The 21,459-nt window shown below is 42.1% G+C and overlaps 1 protein-coding gene across 6 annotated transcripts in view; it reads right to left on the bottom strand.

Annotated features, from left to right (window-relative positions):
• The window catches only part of CCDC102B (coiled-coil domain containing 102B), a 411,063-nt gene that overhangs the window by 343,574 nt on the left and 46,030 nt on the right, over positions 1-21,459 (bottom strand). For all 6 annotated transcript variants that reach the window (XM_014606758.3, XM_019490626.2, XM_019490620.2 and 3 more), the window contains 2 exons: positions 17,756-17,976; positions 7,068-7,170 (listed from right to left, as the gene is read on the bottom strand). In XM_014606758.3, the coding sequence (XP_014462244.1) occupies positions 7,068-7,170; positions 17,756-17,976 (324 nt within the window). The remainder of the gene's footprint in view (positions 1-7,067; positions 7,171-17,755; positions 17,977-21,459) is intronic.

Below are 21,459 nucleotides of genomic sequence, written 5' to 3'. Positions count from 1 at the left end.
ATGTTTCCTTATATTTCTAGCTCATTAGCAGGGATCCTGGTTTTCTCTGTTTAAAAATCCCAAGTTCTCTGGCTAACCCATTCCCCTAAATATGCGTTTTTCCACAATTAAAATGAAATGGCGCTCTCCATATACAGGTATGATAGGTATCAGTTGAACACAATGTTTTACTGATATATTTACAACTTTAAAGCATTTTGGAAGCCTACTAGTGCCTCAAATCATTATAATAAAATAAACTCTAAATACCTATATGTTTTGGCATTGTTTATTTTTTATCATGGAAAATCAAAGCTCCCCCTGCCTCTTTTGCTCACCAGGATGTGGGCCAAGCTGCAGCTGTCTTCCTCACTGTTTTGTGGTGCTGAGCAGCACTGATATGCCAGTGTCCTGCCCTGCCTGTGCTGTTGCGCCTCACTCCCAACCCACAGCCCCCTGGCCCTACTGGTGCTCCTCACTCGTGACAGGAGGGTGAGGAGCACAGGTGATGCATGGAGGAGTGGGGGAGCATGTGCCCCCCAAGATGTCTGCACCCACAGCAGGGTACAGGGCTGTAGCAAGATCAAAGCAGCTCCAGGCAGGAGCCACCTCCGTGGCACAGTGGAAGAGAACTGGTACAGGAGGGAGTGCAGTGCCACCATAGCCATCAAGATGAGGGGCAGTGGCAGTGGTGGCATGGAGTTGTGCCACCTGCTGCTGCCAGTTGGACAGGAGGTACCTCACCTTCCTGCCTGGAACTGGTCCAACCCAATTGAGCCCCGCACCCCATGCCCAACTGTGGGTGCAGAAATCTTGGGAAGCCTGTGCTTCCCACTATGTTGGCTGTGATCCCTCACCCCCCAATGTGTTGACTGTACCCCCTCCCCTCCTACCTCCATAGACTTACCTGGAGGGAGCTGCGGGAACTGCTCTCCACCACCCTGCCTGGTTGCTATGTGCATGTGTGTGTACACATGTACATGTGGCGCCCCCTGCATCCGCCCTCCCCCAGCCCCATGCAGCCCCTTGCAGGCCAAAACTCTGCCAGCCTGCAAGGGGAAACCCACAGTTTCCTGTATTTTTCTTCTTTAAAGGACAGCATCCATGTTTTTCTCTGTTAAAGGAGAAAATGTGTTTTTTCCACAGCAAACAGAAGACCTGGATCCCTGTTCATTAGTAATTAGGTTTAACATTAAGGGTTAAGTTGGGAAATGGACACTCACCTGAATGGGTATTTATTCATGAAAAGCATCTTATTCCAGCTAAGCCTTACAATATATGACAAGAGCTGGTCAAATATAAATTAAATTAAAACTTATCTTTCAAAATTCCTGTGGGGAGAAATTGATGGCTTTTCAACCAAAGGAAACCAAAATCTAAATAATGGGGGAAGGCTACCAATCTGCAGCTATTGGTAGAAGCATACTAGAGAATTACATATTCTATCAGTTTAAACAAAATTAAAAAAAAGCATAGTATATGATAATATTAAAAATAGATACAATGAAACAATATACAAGAGTAGAGTAGAAAAAGAAATAAAATAAACTAAAAACAGGAATTCTATTTGATTTTGGCTCGTATCTTTTTTTGCAAATAATGCAAAAACAAGGGGTTTTAACCCATATCTCTCATTTGCTTAGACTCCTAGTATGAAGGCTATGGACTAAACCTTCCTGCTGAAGCTGGTGCTCTGAGTGGAAAAGAGTTATGGGGTTTATACTAGGGGGGCCTAACTGCAGTCCAGTAAGCAGGCACCTTCTGAATGAAAAAGAGCCAGCATATGCTAACCATACCATTGGAACATAATCAAAAAGTTCCACACGGGCTATAGGGTGAGCTAGTATGTCTTGTCATCATTTCTAAGTTTCATGATCTATGGAATAGGGGAAGGCTCAGGTAAACCAACCAAACTAGTGCTCTTAAGATAGTAACTACCTGCTTTCTATTATAATCAGGTATAGTGAAATGTTATTTACTCATGGAAACTCTGCCTAATGCTAGACAGGAAAAGGAGCTCTGCTAGTTCTATATTCATTGGTATAAAAAAGGGATGACAAATTGGCAACCTTATATACAGATAGAATAGCAGCTTTCTTTCTTGTAAATTTCTTCTTATAAGAAGGATTGGAACAACATTTCCAGACATTGTTGTTTTACCACTACTAGATTATATGTAAACTACAGTAATTTAGGAAGACAAAGCAGCTACATGGTACTCTTTTTAGCATCTACATGGTACTCTTTTAGCACCTACATGGTACTCCTTTTAAGACAGTTATTAAACCATTGGCACAATCATGTGGTTGTTGAACAGTAATATTTTACTGAGGCTTAGAACTCTTTTTGGTCTATTAATATAGAAAGACAAAGCATTAGCCCAGGCAAAATATGTGATTTTTCTGCCTTTCCAGTTCTATCTTACAAATGACACTAGATGCAGCCACTGATATGAGGTGAACTAGACTCCACTTATTTCACCTTGGCTGTCATCTGGTTTCATGAGAACTCTGAATATCACAATCTTCAAACAATAACAAAAGTTTCCCAGAACCGTTGACCTTGGCTCGGTCATGTAGACTAATGACTAGGGACTCCTCTGTGATTCCTGGATCAAATTTATCCTGAAACCAGCACACTAAAGAAATAGTTATGATAGTTGAACATATTGTCATTTAGCGTATCATTTTTATTGATAATCATTTTCTTCCAGGTTAAGATAAAATGTATTGTTTAGGGGAAAGTGCCATAACACCATGCAACAACATAAAGCAAATTATAAATGCCATCAGTACTGTAACAAAGGGGAATAACTGGCATACCAGGCCCAGGCACTAACCCCAGGAAGGGGGTGGAGAAGGTCACAAAAAGATAGGTGCTACTGCTGGCGTCACAGCCCCTGATGCTTCATCATGCACCACTGCTTATGTTTCTGAACGCTGTAAGAAAACAACACGAATTCTCTAGCATTCTAAATGTGATATTATGCTGAAATCTGGTATGTACTTTACTGGAATGGATTACTGGAAGTATCTATCAGGTGGCTAAAGCATCACTGTACTAGGGGATAATCTCATGTTTGTATAGATACCCATCATTATGAGAACAATTGTGAAGTTAGCTTCTCTCATGGTTCAAATTTTGAAATTTTTGTGGATCCAACTTTAGGTTCCTATTCTGAGACGTATAGAAAGATTAAACGTCTAGCACCTTCATCCAGTGCATTGTCGTCCTCCTTTCCCTACCAGGAAAAACTATTACATCTCAGCTGTCTTAGCTTTTTTTTTTTAAATCAAAAGAAGTATGTAGAGAGACCCATAAGTTATCATTTAAAGCATGTAGAGATTGGAACACTTTTTTTGAAAGACATTTAAAGAGATTTTCCCTAGCACTAAACTTGCACAAAGATCAACAGCTGGTGATCAGGTTCTGACTCTCCTATTTATACACAGAACATGAAGAGCAGTGACAGGTCAGGCATCCTGATGCTTCCTTGTAAATATGCCTCAACTAAAGAAGAACGCTTATTCATTTCATGGCAATGTCCACTCGGTTCCAGGCACTTCTCCCAGTATCGGTACTCCTGTTGGCATTAAGTGCCAGTTTTGGTGATTTTTTTTATCATTTGTTTTGAGAACTGACTTTAAAAAAAATCTGTTTCAGAAAATTAGACAAGCCAGAGTAAAAGGTGCAGTTTAAACTCTTAACTTATATGCTCAGTTAAGAGTTTATGCTCTGCAGTTTAAACTTGTTAACTGCCTCAAAAACAGAATTAACTTAAATAAATGAAAAGGTATTAGTCTCTACTGAAGCATTTTTAAGTCTACACTGCACACCAGTGGCAAGTAGCAGTATATGCACATATTTTTTCCATTTCTAATTTATTGTAAAATTACTAAGTAAAAATTATGTTTTATTTAGCTTTAAGACTGCTAAAAAAAAACCCCATCACTGAAAACTACTAAAAGTGTACAATGCTTGCTGTGTAGCATTTATCAGAACACTGAAATATGTGAAAACAATTTTGTGGTAGAAAAACAAGAACTGTAGAATATAAATCTTCCACAGCAGACTTCCAAAGATTGTTCCTTGTTTGAAGACTCCTGGTATATTGCTTCTAATTTTGCATTTTTAAGAAGAGTTCCAAGGACTTAACATAGCTACCTCTGATTCTTGTACGTGTGATATTCCATATAACCACTGAAGAGTTCAAAGGGAAAAAATCAAAAAGCAATAACTGTCTAAGAGTGCACAGTCATCTAATGTCACAGATGTCAGGCCTGGCATGTAACTTTCAGCTAAAACCATATTAGCTCCTTTTGTCATAGCCGTCATGTTTTCCAGGAGGGCTAGAAGAGACCAGCAAACTGGTGTGAAAGGGATATTGTTAAGGTGGGATGAACATCAATGTCAGAAGAAGGACTTATTTATTTATTTATTCATTCATTCACAGGCATGTGCTATGGTGCCCATCGCCACAGGACTCATTCAAACCAACAATATATATCCTTTTTTATAAAAATACAGTCCCTCCACCACACCATCTGTCCCAAACATTGTAACAAAAAAATACAATTACAACTATTTCACAAATGAATAAAGGAAGGCACAGACACAAAGTGATTGCACAATGGAAAATTGGTGAAAAGAACTCAAGACTCCTAATTGCTATTCCCTAAATGAGTTGTCTCAGGCTTATGACTTTGACCAGGACAGATGCAGTGCTGTATCTACTGTACAGGCATCATAATGCTCTATCCTTCTTCAATATTATATCAAAATTGTTTTACTTTTATTGTCAGAGCTTCTTCTAATTGAAGGCTAGAAACTGGTTTATAATTTTTAAACACTGTTGCAGTGATTCAGTGAAGCTTTAAACACACACACAGACAAAAGCAGATTGTGTCTCCTGCTTTTAAGATATGCAAATATGCTTCTTGCAACTGAACTTGGCTATGTTTTAGTATGATAATTTTAAAGTTTCTGTACTCCTTTACTTATTGCTTAGGCCAGGTGAGATTAGTTGGATTTTGGTCTTTTAAAAGAAACAAAGCACTAATTGTCACTTACAGCAATGTGACTATTTTAAGTGGCATGAACCTTGAAAAAACTGGGATTTATTGGCTCTCAGGATTTTTGAGATTTTGTAAAAAATGATCTGGACATGTCACCTAAATTTGAACCAAAGCATTAGACTCTCAAAGTTAAGGACATGGAAAATATCCAATTGTATTTGTTAGTTCACAACAATAAACTTCACTTGCCCTACAAGCATCCTTGAAAAGCACTGTGCATGAGTCTGTTTCAGTATTTCACCAAATCCCACAGGATATAGTGGCCAATATTTATTATTGTTGGTAGAAGGGATTTGTTTTTTTTCCCCAAACATTGAACTCTAAACCACAATGAATGATGCATTATCCCCACAAGGACAACAACTTAACTGTAGATAGCCAAAAAAGTGAGAAAAAAGGGTTCAACATACAGCTCCCTTCATGCATAGCTGAATTAACATTACTGAACCAAGTCCAGTGAATCCATAAATTGGTGGAGCTAATATGAAAATAGATAAGATATTTTAACATATATATATATATATATATATAGAGAGAGAGAGAGAGAGAGAGAGAGGGAGTAGCTAGTACAGATATGTGAATAATAATTTTCTTAGTTTGGTGGTCAACACTGGGGAAAAGTGGGTTTAAGTCAAACCAAGAAGTGTTGTTGAGAGAAGCTTACAGAGTTACTTTGATTAAACAAAATCTAATAGAAAAATCATTGTGAATCAATCTAAAATGTACCATTTGCTGAGACCTGTGGTTTAACCAAAGCTCCTCCTAATTTTGTAACCCTTAAAACATATGTGTTTCCAAGACAAAAAAGAACATTTTGACTTCTCTGAAAGCTGAAGCAAGATTTTGAAAATGTCTGTAAAAACGTTTGTTTTCCAAAACTTCCTCTCTCAATATTTTCACATAAAACTATTCAAGATACTTTATAAAATCCTTTCATGTCTCCTCCCTACATGTGAATTTTGTGAAAAAATTACAGTTAATAAAAAAACAGAAATAAAAAATATTTATCCAGCTCTTTGCATTAGTAGATCAGAAGGGTAAAGCTTTTTTGTATTTTACATGCTATACTGAGATGTTTAGAAAGATGAATAACCACTAGTTTTACATTTAAGACTACAGCTAGAGCAAAACAATTATTCCAAATCATTTTAAGACATCACCTGTAGGTGTGCACAGGCAGCTCCAATGCACTGTAATTACACGGCATCAGAGCAGACGTGATTAATTGAGTCTTCTGGAGCATGCTAATTAGTGCACTCCAGAAGCCTCCATGTTTTCTGTATTAGTGTCCTGTGCAGGTGCTTTAATTAGAGCAGCTCCCAGAGCTGCTGTAATTAAAGTGCCCCTCTCCGTCCCCAAAGCATGTATAAAAACACCCATGAAATCTCAATCCTTAACACCTGTATCTTTCAGTCCTATAGACAAGTGGATATCACCCAGGTAAAACTTTTTCAAAAACTTTGCTAAACTAACCATGAGAACATTTAAAAACTCAAAAATACCTAAAAGCCTGCACGAACACATACATAGACTCATGAAACCATATCACCAAAAGTATGAGCTTTTAAATTACCTCAGATTTCAAACACAGATAACATGCATATATAAAAAAATCTTGCAGCAATGCAAAAGTAGCATATAATAAGTGTAGAGTAAGCAATGACTGATTCTAAAACATAAAAAGTAGTTAATGTGCATGGTATACATTTTTGACAGCAGCCAGAAAAATCCTAGCACTGTAATAGTTAGAATACGTACATAAAATGTATGGAAGTGGTCCCGTCTAAGACCCTCTTACTCAACTTTCAAATAGTTCTTTTTCAAGTTCAGTAGTAAGACTCCTCACACAACTAAATTTCAAACAACATAGACTTTTTTTTTTTAAACAGAAAATTTCAAGGTAGCTCCTTGTCATGTTGTTCCCTGAATTATGCAAATTCAACATTCTCTTATTATACTTGTCCACATCTTCAATGTTGTTCTGTGTTCCCCATAACTCTTTTGCCAACATACCTGTTTCAGGTTCTCCATCTTAGACTGTCTCAGTTCTTCATATTTCCATTTCCACAGAGATAAATCAGATTCCAGCTTCTCTACTTCCAGAAATAAATTCATTCTACAAAAATGTATCAACAAATATAGTCACAAAAATATTCAAATAATCTAGTTATTGCTTTTAACCTCCTCTGTATTGTTTCTAACTCTCTGCTTTTCTCCCTTTTAAAAGTCTTTATTGCAAGATTTTTCCCCACCACAGCATTTGCACAAATTTATCTAACAGATTTACCTATGGCAAAGGAAAGGAAAACAACTTAGTATTGCAAAACATGAATGAAATACAAGGCTAAAAAGAGACTTAAATACACTTCAACCATCAGTTCCTTTAACCCAATATACTGTGTGAGGGCAAAAACTGCCAGAGTAAATGCATCAAAGAGATGAAACAATGAAACAGAGCACTAAGAAAGGTAAGTGCACAATACACCTACCATTTGACAACTATAGTACTACATTCCAATGTTTTCGTTCTGTCTAGGCTGCTTTCCCTGTTTATACAATGAATAGCAACTCTTTTTCAACTATATTTTTTCTTTTGCTCCATTCCCCTTTCTAGGTAAAGTTATTTATAATTGACTTGGCATATTTCTGCACCAGCTTTTTAAGTTCCTTGGGACTTAGTCCTCACTTGCTTATCTCAATAACTTTAAGTTGGTGTAGATCATGTTCAACACTAAGAAGTTTATCTATCACTATCCATCTCTTCCATTTCACCTTAGACATACAATCTTGAAGGAAACATCTACAAATGTGTTGTATCCAGTTCCTGCCCATTCTTGTTTTAGCATTTCAAAAATGAAATTTTTCACCTTGTACCACCAGGAAAGGCCTATCAGATTTCCTCCTATGGTTGGTGGGTAAGGAGCATTAAGTGTTACTGCTCTTCCTATGAACTTCTCACCAAAAAGGCTAAGGACAGACATTCAAAAAGCCTGAGCCTGAATTGATTCAACCTTTGCAAGTTAGTCTAACCTGGCTAGGCTGAACCAGTTGGAAACTGGACAGACATTCTCTCTGGACTGAGGAAATTCAGGCACATGCCTGCAGTGGCTCAGGTTAGAAGCTGGGGGGTTCTAGAGCAGCCCTCCCTTCCCTTGCACAGAGTTGAGCTGAGAGGGGTGTGGCCAGGCCCTGGCAGGACTTTCTCATTAGGGAGGTCTGCCTGCACCATCCCAAGCTTTTTCCTGCTGGCTGTTCAAAGAGTGGAAGAGTTGTCAGCCCCCAGCCCCCTGGTAGCACTCTGAGGCAAGAGGGGGTGTACAGTTCATGTATCTGTTGATGATATGGAGCTTTTCAATCTCCCTCCCTGATTGTCAGACTGTCTGCAGCAAACTGACAGGTGAGGTGAGCAAGGTAGCCCAGAGCTGATAAGAGTCTTTATCACCTGATCAGCAAAACAGTAGCCTCTCTCCCATTACTTCAAACTCTTCTCAAACAGCTTACTGGGGTGACCTGTTGATTAGCTCCAAAACCCCTGTTCTCTCTGCCTGCCTGTTCCAGTGAAATTTGAGAGAGACACACACACAAAGACATCTCTCGGCATTAGTTAGCACACTACATGCCTGGGGTCTGTGCTGTGGGAGATGGGAGGGAGGGGAGGATTCCTGTTTGAGCAGCAAAAGGTGGGGAGTAGGGCAGGGGGAAGCCAGGAGACCCTGATGTCTCTGAAGGAGCTTTATACAGCACTAGCTAGCATACCACATGCTGGCTATGGTCTGTGCTTTGGGAGAGGGGAGGAAGGGATCCCTGCTTAAGCATCAAGTGGTGAGAGGGGTGGGGGGCACAGGGAAGCCAGCAGACCCTGCTGTGTCTGCAAGTCTGTGCCAAAGGAGCTTTGCCCAGGGAGCAAAGGGGAGGGGCCAGCCCTGCTGTGAACCAGAGAGCCCCATCCAGCCCAGAGAGCATGCTAAGATGCTGGAGGTGTCTGGCTTATCTTGAACTAGGAAGGGGTCTGGGACAGACATTGCATAAACCAGTTTGAGCCAAATCAGTTAAGTCTGATACTACATTCAACCAGGTTTATCTGAAACCAGTTTCAGCCATTTTCAAATTGGTTTATGTACACTAAACATCTGTTTTGTTACAGGTTTAAACCAGTTTCTGAGCACTTAAACCAGTTTAAGTGTAATGTCTGTCCTTAGCCAAAATGCTCATCTTTTGTGCTTTACCAGTGTCTTAGAGCTATCAGGCTCTTTGCACTCTCAACTTTCCATCCAGCTTCAAGGATTTCTCCAGCAAAAATCAAGCACCACAGTCTGGGGTACTTCAGCTAGATGGGTGGCAAAGGATTTTTTCCTATGATTCCACTGCTGTGTTTATTCTAGAAAACATAAAATATTTTTGTTTGAAGAGGGTTGTCTGACTGGAATTTAAATACTTAAGACTTTTTTTTTTTTTAATTTATCTCCATTCCTTACACTTGGGTATTTTGCAACGATATAGTCAGTCTAACCACTTTTTCTGAGAACAGGCAGAGAAGTACCACAAGATACTGCACAAAACATATGTACTGTGCTAAAATAGAAACCATATTTTTTTAAAATATTAAAAAAAAAATGAAATGCTTTAAAATATTGTTTGTATTCCCTAACCATTTCAAATGTTAATTGCTCCTGAAAGAAGGTGTTAGAAACATTTTCAAAATACAGATCCATTTAGTTCAGAAGTAGTACATTCTCATTAAGGTGACAACTTAAATATTTATTTGCCTCCAGGAGGATACTTGAGCATGAAGATCTACTCTTCCTACATCCAGAAAAATATCTAAAAAATATTAAGAATACAGTATTCTAGGATTCCTTTGAGAAAGGTACTGTCATACTTACATAATGAACTCTGATTGCTACTTTTGCCCTTTAATTCAGAGCAATTAAGTGTTATTTCTACTATCCAGAGATTAAGTAAAGAAATATCATTTAGAAGCAGCAGAGTGCACTACTTAGATTCTTTACTTTGAGTATAACTAAAAATCCAGTTCATAATTGAAGTTTGTGGTCAAAAAATACGATAAAAAAAAAAAATCAAGATTATTTATACCTATATTTTCAGTATCTTATCCTATTTGTTTAATGCCACTGTGAGCCATCCAAATTCCTTTAACCAAAGATAGGTTTTTGTCCATAGCCATTAATCAAAATTAGAAAAAAGTGTAACTAGTTACTATAAAAATAGCTTTTGGATCCTCATCACAACAATATTATTAGATTAACAGTAAACATAAAAGCATCTGTACTTTCCATTAGATCCTAAGCATCTGAATTAAATATGACTAAAATCATGATTTAAAAGCATGCGCTGAAAATGTTCAGTGTCTTAACATGCAGAGTTATTGCAGTCTTATATTTAGCTTTAGAAGGAAAGTATTTTATATATGGTTTAGATGCTTCAAAAAGGCAAAAGGGCTGGATAAGAGCTGAAAAAACAGAAGCCTCATATATTAATATTTGATGAGAAAATAATTCTGTGGCACAAGAGTTTTGTTTTGTGTTTTAACACTGAGAGACTACGAAGAATTAAGTAAAAAGTTAGGGGTGCACAAATAGAGATTTTGGGGGTTGATACCGATAGCTGATTTTTAAGTTGGCATATCGACCGATACCAATCTGATTTCCAATACAACTGCATGCAGCTGGTAAGTCCCTTGTGGTGGAGGCAGGAAGGGGCGGGGGGGGAGAGAAGGGGCATGGGGGGGCAGATCAATGTCCCCGGAGCTGAGGGAGGGAGTGGGGCAGGGGCAGACTGCCCAGCTGGAGTGGGGCAGGGCATATGTTGGAGCCATGGGTCGTTTGGGGGGAATGAAGGGGGGGGCGGCTCCCACCGCTTCTTGCACCCTGAGAGGGCTTGGGGGGCATGTGCCCCCAGATCTTTGTGGAACAGGTGAGCTGCAGCTGTAGGCTGGAACTGGGGATGAACCACGCTCTTCTTGTTGGGGCTGGGCTTGGGGCGGGCAGAGGTGGTGCTGGGAGGAGCGGGCTAGGGGGGAGCTATGTTGAAATTTGGGTAGCTGCCCTTCCAAGCCCAACCCCTGCGGAGAAGAACCTGGTGCAGCCCCAGCCCCAGCCTGCAGCTGCAGCCTGTTTGCCCACCCTACCCTGCACAGATCCGGTGGCACACGCCTCCCTCCATCCCATGCCCTCCTGGGGAGCAAGCAGCGGTGGGAGCCACTCCCACCCCCACCCCCTCCAGACAAGCCGCAGTTCCATCCCGTGCCCCGCAGCTGAGCAGCATCTATCCCTCTCCCACTCCCTCCCACCCTCAACATAAGGGGCATTGATCTACCCCCTCCATGCCCCACAATGGACTTACCAGCTGCACGCAGCTTTCCACACTGGCAGGCTCTGCTCCTCACCATCTGTGCGCTGTGCTGTGGCTGCACACTCACACAGGCATTTATTGGTGTGATGGTTGATGGTGTTGTAGGGCTTGCTACCACTGCCCTGAGTTTGTTTTCCTACAGGCGGTGACAGGGTGGACCTCGGTTGCAGATCACCTAGTCTGCCAGGAAGTTGGTCTTGTGTTTCTCTCCTGCCACGACTTTGATGAAATTATATTCCTAGGAGGCACTGCCCAAGGTGATCCTGCCCGGTCTCAATTCATGTTTTGTTCTGTGGGGCTCCAAACCTCCCATTTACCCCAGCCTAGCCTCTCCAGCTGGTACTCAAAGTCCTTCTGCAGCCAGGTTGCAGTACTGCCAGTTAGTCTATTGTTCAGCCCTCTAGCACCAGGGTGACTTTTGGCTTTCGTTAGCTGCACCCCTTCCAGGGCTGGTCTTGGCCTGTGCTCAAAATATCAAAAAAAGGAACAAAAACAAGAAAACCCCCAAATGCTCTCAGTTTCCTTGCCAGGCTCAATCCATGACCCCTTTCACCTGGGGTCAGGTTTTCAAAATCCCAATTGCAACAGCAAAACAAACCAATTAGTCCAGTTGCTGTTGTGCACAGGCCTGCCCAGCTCCCTTGTGAACATTCACAGTCCCAGTGGAATCTCTCCCATGCGCAGCAAGGCTCTAACCTGGAACAGCAGTTTCCTCAGGCCTCTTCCTCCAGACACTACACTCCGGATTTTATCAAAGGCAGCATGTATTCTCTCTTCCCAGATCCTCAGCTAACACTCCGCTCCAGAGATTATCAAAAGCCATGTGCGTGCAGGCCTCCACCTGCCTCCTGCTCAGGGTCACTCCTGCAGCATTCCTCCGCAAGTTTCGTAACCCTTGCCTGCCCAGATGCTCAGCTGCTCCTCTCTCCCTGCGGCCTGCTGGGGACTGACCCCCTTCTGCCCCTCTCCGGGGCTGGAAATACCTCTCAGCAGACTCCCTCCTCCAATCCAAAGTGAGATACTGCTCCGGAAATGTGATGAGTGTTTCTCTTCCCTTCCGGCCTCCAGCTGCAGCCCTGCATGCTGTGAGTGTTGTTTGTTTTCACTCTCTCTGTCTGTTGCTGCAGGCTCCTTTTCTTCTCCTGACCTCCACTGCCCAGCATGCAAGGCACCTCAGGGCTTTGGTTTGTTCTCTCTCACTCCTTCACAATTGGCCAAATTATCATCCTCATTGGGTTGATTTCTGATACAGCCAATTTTCTTTATATCAGTGCCAATCTGATATCGGACCAATGTATCGGTGTACCTCTACAAAAAGTGATTTTCATGTGAGACAGTTCTGTGGACATTTTGTTAAAAAGAAATCTATATCCCATATAAATTCATAGCAAAACATAAGCAGCCAGGAAAATCAACCTTAATAGAGCTTATGAACTCTTAAATAATCACCAGGATTTTTCAAAGACATTTGAAATAACTTCTGGGAAAACAATGCTGCTTCCTCACACCATCACCATTAGCCATAATAAAATGAGAGCTGAAAAGGATAAAAATACTGACTCCATCAGTAGTATAGTTGAATTAGAAGAATGATGTTGTTCTGATCAGTTACAGCAGAACATGAAGCATAGGACAACTGAGGAGAGGACATTATACATTGTAGAGATGCGAATTATACTGTAATCCAGACCCTATAGAAGAAGAGGGAGAACTAACTAGCAGGACATTTTATGACACTGGACAGCAAAAGAATGAACACTTAAGTAAAATGTTCCATAATGTGTATAGAATTCTATGTGGGTAGTTACAATGAATGCACATATTGAAAAGTCTATGTAAAATACATCTTCTGAAAAAGAAAATGGAACTTCCCAGTGTAGTCTACATATAAGTCACCTGATAAGGGTATAATTAAGGGTATAAGGGGCTCTATTATTATTTGTGTTACAGTAGATTGTAAAGGCCCCAGTCAGTAAAATGTATAATATGGGCACTATCTATTACCTAGAAACAGTTCCTGCCTTATTCTAAGAGCTTATTCTAAGAGGAAAGAAATAGAGTAGAAAGAAAACACAGGCACAGAGAGGTAAACTGACTTAGTGTGAAGTTAATAAGCAGAAGAATAACAAATGCTAAAAGAATAAAAACTGGGTGTCTCTGTTCATTTTTCTCTTCCAGAAAACAATAGTGCATCTCCAGTACTGACTCCTGCTGGTTGCTGAATGCCACTCACTGGCTGGGAGTGCTGTTCACTGTTCAGCTCATCACCTCACCATCCCTGATTGGCAGAGAGGGTTGGGGCCACATGATGGGTGGCCCTCTGATCCAATCGGAGGGGGGGGGAGCAACCACCATCTTGGCTGCTCCCCTTTGGGCCAGCTGTGAGGCTGGGCTGCAGTGGCCATGAGGACTGTTGGATCCCACTGGGAAACCAGAATTTTATTTTTATTAAGTTTTTCTTTTCTCTGGTGTTGTGGATTTCATCAACAATGTCCAGTTTCATGATTTCCATGAAATGCCAAATTAGGTAGTTTCATAGTAGCTAGGGTCAGGAGGGACCTGAACATATCATCTAGCCTGACCCCCTACCACAGGCAGGAATCAATGCTGGGTTCACAAGACCCCAGACAGGTGATCGTCCAACCTCCTCTTGAATATGCCCAAGGTAGGGGAGAGGACCACTTCCCTGGGAAGTTGGTTCCAGATTTTGGCCACCCTAACTGTAAAATATTGCCTTCTGATCTCCAACCTAAACCTATTCTCCATCAGCTTATGACCATTGTTCCTCGTCACCCCAGGTGGTGCTGGGTAGAAAAGAGCTCTGCCTATTTGCTGTTGATCCCCCATGATGAGCTTGTAGGCAGCCACCAGGTCCCTCCTCAGCCTCCTTTTGCTGAGGCTGAACAGGTTAAGGTCCTTCAGTCTCTCCTCATAAGGCCTGTCCTGCTGCCCTCTCACCAAGCGGGTGACCCTCCTCTGAACCCTCTCCAGGCTGGCCACATCCTTTTTGAAGTGCAGTGCCCGGTACTGGATGCAGTACTCCAACTGCAGCCTGACCAAAGTCGCATAGAAGGGGAGTATCACCTCTCTGGACCGGCTTGAGATGCACCTTTGGATGCATGACAAGGTATGGCTGGCCTTGCTGGCTGCGGTCTGGCATTGGCGGCTCATGTTCATCTTGGAGTCAATAATAACTCCGAGATCCCTTTCTGCCTCTGTGCTTTCAAGAAGGGAACTCCCCAGCCTGTATGTATGCTGTGGATTCCTTCTCCCAAGGTGCAGCACCCTGCATTTATCTACGTTGAACCCCATCCTATTCTCATCTGCCCACTTTTGTAGTCTGTCTAAATCTAGTTGCAGCCTTTCTCTCCCTCCAAGTATGTCCACCTCGCCCCACATTTTAGTGTCATCAGCAAACTTGGACAGCATGCTTTCCACCCCCTCGTCCAAGTCGCTGATGAAGATGTTAAACAGTGTGGGCCCAAGGACTGAGCCCTGGGGTACCCCACTGCTCACACCTCACCAGGTTGAGTACAACCCATCCACCACTACTCTCTGGGTGCGCCCCGTCAGCCAATTTTTTACCCATCCAACTGTGCAGGCATCAATGCCGCAGTCACTTAATTTATTGATGAGGATGGGGTGAGAGACAGTGTCAAAGGCCTTCTTAAAGTCTAGAAAGACTATGTCCACAGTGACACCATTGTCCAAGGATTTAGTTACTTAGTCATAAAAGGCAATCAGGTTGGTCTGGCAGGACCTGCCTTTGGTGAACCCATGCTGATTGCCCCTGATCATGATCTCCCCTGCACGCCCCCACAGATATGCTCCTTGATGCTCCTCTCCTGAGCTTCCCTAATGATTAGTATAATGGGATTGAATGCATGGATAGCTAATTTACAGATGAAACCAAATTGGGTGGAATAGCAGACACTCTGGAGAGCAGGGCTAGGATCTGGAATGACTTGAGTAGACTAGAAAAATGGTCTGCAATCAGATGAGACTCAACAAGGACAAGCTCCAAGTAATGCACTTGGGACAGAATAATTGCATGCACAAATACAGACTGGGGAAATACTGGCTAGGCTGCAGTACTGTAAAGAACGGCCAGGGGTTACAGAGGACTATTAGCTGAATACGAGTCAAAGGTATCTTCTTACAAAATATGACAAGACTATATTGGAGGAATAGGATTGTCGCTTACAAATCAAGTGAAGTGATTCTTTTGCTCTACTGAGCACTGGTGAGGCCTCACTTGAAGTACTATGTCCATTTTGGGTCCCACATCTGAGGAAGGATATAGACAGATTGGAAAGAGTTTTGACAAAAATTATTAGAGATCTGAGATAGAAAATTGTGAGGAAAGGCTGAAAGAACTAGGGTTATTTAGTCTTCTTTTCTCCAGACTAAGGCGGGATTTAATAATAGTCTTCAAACAGCTGAAAAATTATTATATAGTAGTATGTGGCCATAGAGGACAGGACTAGTGCAATGGTCTCAAGCTGCAGCAGGGGAAATTTAGGTTGGAGATTAGGAGGACATATTTGACCCTGAGGGTGGTCAAGTATTAGAGCAGGCTACCTAGAAATACTGTGCAATCCCCATCCCTGGAAATTTTCAAAAGCAGGTTGGACAGATATTTACTAGGATGGTTTAGTCAGCGATGATCCTGCCTTGAGCAGAAGGCTGAACTAAATACTCTTGCAATGTCTCTTCCATTCATAGTTCTCTATAATCCTGATTGCTTCTCCTTTAAACATTCATAAGCCTCAAATTTTCAATCCATACCTATATGGAAGGAGAGCAAAGAAATTTGCAGACACTTCACAATTTTGAACAAGTGACACTAAGTAAGATCAGAAGTGGATGGAAACAAGGAAGGAACTACCTGTTAAGGGAACTGATTCTTCAAAACACTGAAAATCCTACAAAATCTCAGTGCTTTCAATTACTTTTGACATCAGTGGGAATGGAGGTGTTTATCTGACATAAAGGGAACTACAACTAGTGTATTTTTACCACTCATTTTCTGACCGGCTCTTTTGATAACACAATAAGGAAAACATACTATGTAACATATAACCTGGTGATGCAGTGACAGATATAATACAACATGGCATATTGGTGGTAGTAGCAACTGACAGGAATACCAGAGATTGCTCTTTAGGATTGCTCACATCAGCTATCAATTTTCAGAGATTTGTGAGGAAATTAGGAAAGTAGGCAGTTTTAAACACAAAGATAAACACATTCACCATATCCTTGGGAAACATTTTGTTGTGATGAAAGAATAGCTGTGTGAGTCCTGCATGGCTTGCATGCCACAACCAATTCGTAAACAGATGTATAGCCACAGATTCACAATAGCAACAGGACAATTATGAAAAGAAGTACCATAAAATAGCCTGTTTTTGCCAGTTTCTTGAACTAAAGATGTTGAATTTACTGCTGCTGTTGCTATGGACAAGACACTGAGTTAAATAAATCAGAGAGAGTGTGCTGGCGACTGAAATCTTTTAGTCTTCACGGGTTTAAGCACACATTGCAAGCTTCCTTGAAGGTTAGGTCAATGTGCCTCAATCTCGTCCACAGGGATCATCAGTTAATTCCCAATGGCTACAAACAATCCTAATACAGACATCTGTCTTCTAGCAACTAATATGAAATAAACAAGTCACTTCCTTCCGGGCACTGAATAACTAATTCAATATTTATGCCAACTGATTCATATCAATGTCCTATAATGAAAGTTTTGTATTCCATTTCTAGTCCCTCAAGCTTTCAATTTTCTATATAAAACTTAAATGAAAAGGCATTACTGTTACTGATATTTTTCACATTTATAACACCTTTCATCTCAAAATCCTGTATCACGGAGAATATATGGAATTATACTCTGAACTAGTTGAAGCTTCCATATGGGTCTGTAAGAGTAACCCTATGGTAGAACATTCCAGGAACTTTATATACAAAAGACCAGATAAAATAATCCTAATATGAAATTGCAACAAGCATCCTTTGCTAATCCCACCTGCCTATTTTAGGCCCATATGGAATATTTCTCAAGTATATGGACCAAAAACATACAAAAATATTGAAACATCTTCAAATAGCATAAAAATGGCTGTCACCACAAAACAAAAACAAATTCCTTATGCTAGGTGTGTCCCCCTAAAAATATTAATCAGATGACTGCTAACAGAACTTGACATTATCCAAGGAAATGTATGAGCCATAAATGCACACAGAGTTGCATCACCCTTTTAAAACTCTTTTAAAAAATATTTTAAAATGTGATTTACTTTAAGGAGGATATAATTTGCACTTACTGTCTTTCCTTTTCTAAGACATCCTGAGTCTCATCCAAATGCAAATGTAAGGCAGAAACAGATATCGATTCATTCTCTAGAGGCTGGGCTATGCTTTCCATCCTTTGCCTAGGCTTTTCATGACATCTGCCAAGAGATCCTTCAATCAAGGAGTCATGAAGTTGTAGACTGAATCTTGTATCTTGATTGTCTCTTATCATGTCTTCGGTAATTTTCATATCCTGAGGAAAGGAGGGAGCAAAACAAACCAAAAAAAAAGTGAAGATATGATATCCTAAGCTTAAAAAGGCAGCCATTTATGGGATAAGTAATCTCAATATGAAGTCTGAAGGGCCTGCCATGGCATAAGCACATACTGCCACACAGGAAGAATATCAGGGGCTCTTGCACATCAGGAAAAGATGAACATAAGAACTACTATTTATTGGGTCAGACCATAGGTCCATCTTGCCCAGTATCCTGTGTGACACAATGGCCGAGAGTAGATGCTGAAAGGGAGCTGGGTATGACCCGGATTTTTTTCCACTGTTCCTCTCTCACTTGCAGCCTCCAGCATTTAAGGTATAGGAAGTTAAAATTCATAGGCTGTATCCCTAACTCCCATGCTCAAAACCTACCAATGTCCCTTTCTTCCAGGTCTATGTCCAATACGTGTCTGAATCTGGCTAAACAGTCAGCTTCCACAACACCTGGTGGCAATGAGTTCCACACCTAAATTACACGCAATGTGAAAAGGAATTTCCTTTTATTAGTTTTTGATCCATACAAAATGTTTTTAGTAATGTCCTTGACTGGGACACTAAATCAGCTGGTGCGTCAGACAGCACTCTGGGCACCTGTACACGTGACAGGGATTTAATCCCCAAGGTTTTATTCTATGCCCCCTAAATTGAAACAGTGGGGCATAAAATAAAACCCTGAGAACTAAACCATTTCAATTTTTCTGTCACATTATGGTGAGGATCCCAATCCTTTTTCTTTTTTTTTGGAGCCAGAGCCTGCCCATGGCTGGGAAGAGGATGAGCTGCTGGAGGGCCGAGTAGATCCCGAGCTGTAGGGGACCCTAGTCCTTCCCTCCATGGCAGCAGTGCCCCCTGGGGCCACCTAGTGGGCTGGGTGCTGCCCCACTTTGGAGGTAGCACTGGCCCAGATCCAACTCTTCCTGAGCCTGCCGGGGCTCCCAGTGCCCTGTGCACTGTCCTCACTGACGTCCCACCATCTGGGACTGCCCAGAAACAGGCTGGCTTGCCCCTGGGGCAGCTCAGGGAGGCAGCACGAGGGCGGTTGGGTGTGCTGGCTGCCAGGCAGCAGAGATGGCACACAGGGTGTGGGAAGCCTGGGTGGGCTTGGGGAAGCTTGGGCTCAGCAGGCTTTCTGTGTTCTGTGCACCGTCCCCAGTGCCCTCTCTGGCTACCAGCATACTCAGGTGCCCACCTGCCACCTTCCTGTGCTGCCCCAGGGCAAGCCAGCCCATTCCTGGGTAGTCCCAGGCGATGGGGACAGTGCATGGGGCACTGAAGCTACTCAGGGAATAGTTGGATTGGGCCAGGTGCTGCCTTCAAGCTGGGGCAGCACCCGGCCTGCTAGCAATCCACTTGAGTGGCCCTGGGGGGTGCCGCTACTGTGGAGGGAAGGATGAGGGCCTCCTGCAGCTCAGGGGGCTCCTCGGCCCGCTGGCAGCTCGCCACCCAGTTGCAGGAAGGCTCAGCCAAAAAAAAAGGATTGGGCCCCTTGCTGCTTCTGCCTGCTGAAGGCAAAAGTGGCAAGGGGCATGATCCTTTTTTCCAGCAGAGCCTGCCCACCTCTCCTGTGGCCAGGGGGCGAGCTGATAGCAGCATCATTGCAATTTACAAAGTTGCAAACTAAATTATATCTATATGTAGTTTAGTTTGCAATGATGCAAAGTCATTTAAAGCCCCCTAAAATCTTTCATGTGTACACTGTGATGCCATTAAGCCACACACAGTAAAATTTTCATCACGTGTCCATATTAATGGCATCATGTGTACAAGTGCCCTCGATTCCTAAATGATGTAATTAAATTAAGTCAGCATTGGGACATCAGGTTACATCCCTGTGGAAGGATATGGAGTAAACCTAGCACAGAAAGCTTAAGCCCCACTTACTCACTTCTACAGGACAGAGTTTTGGGAGCAGCAAAGTTCCATTAGTATGGTTTGACACATTCACTTACAGCAGTGGAAAATCATTGGAATGTAGTGATGTATTAAAGTGAGTAGGTATTAAGTTCCCTCACTTGAAAGGGAACAACTTTGCAATGCCACAAGAGCACTTAACACATACTAAAATGCTAGAACATGGGTCTGCTTGCATATTAGCTGCAATTGGTAAGTTTTCAGTTAAACTTGTCACACCCACCCTCACATGAGAAATTTATACTTGTACAACCTTTTCAGAAAGACCCAGATTTTGCTCTTAAGTGTTTGCTCCAAGTGACATTGAAGTCAATTAGGGTCTTTCTGCTAACCTCATTGGCTTTTGTATCAGGCCCATTTCTGCATGTGCAATATGCATTACCCTTTTTTTAAATCCCTGGTGGCAAAGGGAGGGCATATCATTTGGTTTTTGTTGGCAAAGGATTTTTGATTTTGTGCACAAAATTGTAGATACAAATGAGGGGACATTTAAAAAAAATTCTCCCGTTAAGAATACTCATTAAGAATTCCAGTCAGTTCTTAAAGTAATGTAGGTCATCTCAAGATGCAGTGCGAGTCTGGAGAAATCCATTCATATGAATTTTTTAGACTTATGCCTGAAAGTTGTATTAAATGATTCTCAGGTTAGCTAAATGGACATTCCAGTCAAACTAAAATGAACAGGAGCTATAATGCTTTAAATAGCAGATAGTACATTAACCTACACTGATGAAGATGGTAAATAATTTAGAGATATGTTTTCTGCTCACTTCTTCGGGTCTTAGTCCAATGCATATTAATCTATGTAGTTAACTTGATACATTACATCAAGATTGTTCAACTGGAGGCTCATTGGCTACATTAAGCCAACAGGCCCTAGTGGCTGCTTCTCCCACTGCCACACAGCGAGGAAGTGACCAGGCAGGGTCTGTATACTCCTGGCACAGCCTGTGGGACAGGATGCCACATGTTTCTGAAACAGGATGCTACATGTTTCTGGCACCACCCATGCAGTGGGGCTGGTCTCCTGGGGGTCTGTGTACCACTGGCAAAGTCCAGAGTGAAAGCAGGTAAGGGGCTACATGCTGTTGATATAGCCCACAAGGGAGGAAGGGTTGGGATCCTGACAGAGCTGCCCTGCAGTGTATGGTCCAAGACTGTGCATTGGCATGGCAAGCAACTCTGGACTACATGAAAGTTGGACAGATCAACATTAAATCATTTACATTTATTTCAGAAGTAAAGGTATAATATAGAGTTACCATATGTCCAGGTTTTCCCGAACTTGTTATCTTTTTGGATCATCCCATCTCCGTCCAGGTGGTTTAAAAAAAATATGATCAAATGTCTGGGATTTTGGTCAGCTCAGCTCTGAAGTTGTTCCCTGCACTTCTTGGCTTGCCCTAGCAAGGAGCTACTTGGGGCTGGGTGGAGCGGGGGAGGGCAACTGGAGACAGGGTGCACACATACGGGGCCCGGCATGCACTTGTCAGGGGGGTGGGAGCAGCTCCACAGCTGCAGACAGGTAAATCTGTGGGGAGGGGTCAG

Source organism: Alligator mississippiensis, chromosome 3 (genome assembly GCF_030867095.1).
Source record: "Alligator mississippiensis isolate rAllMis1 chromosome 3, rAllMis1, whole genome shotgun sequence".
Classification (NCBI taxonomy): domain Eukaryota; kingdom Metazoa; phylum Chordata; order Crocodylia; family Alligatoridae; genus Alligator; species Alligator mississippiensis.
Note: the sequence above shows the minus strand (reverse complement) of the source record. Positions and strands in the feature narration are given on the sequence as shown.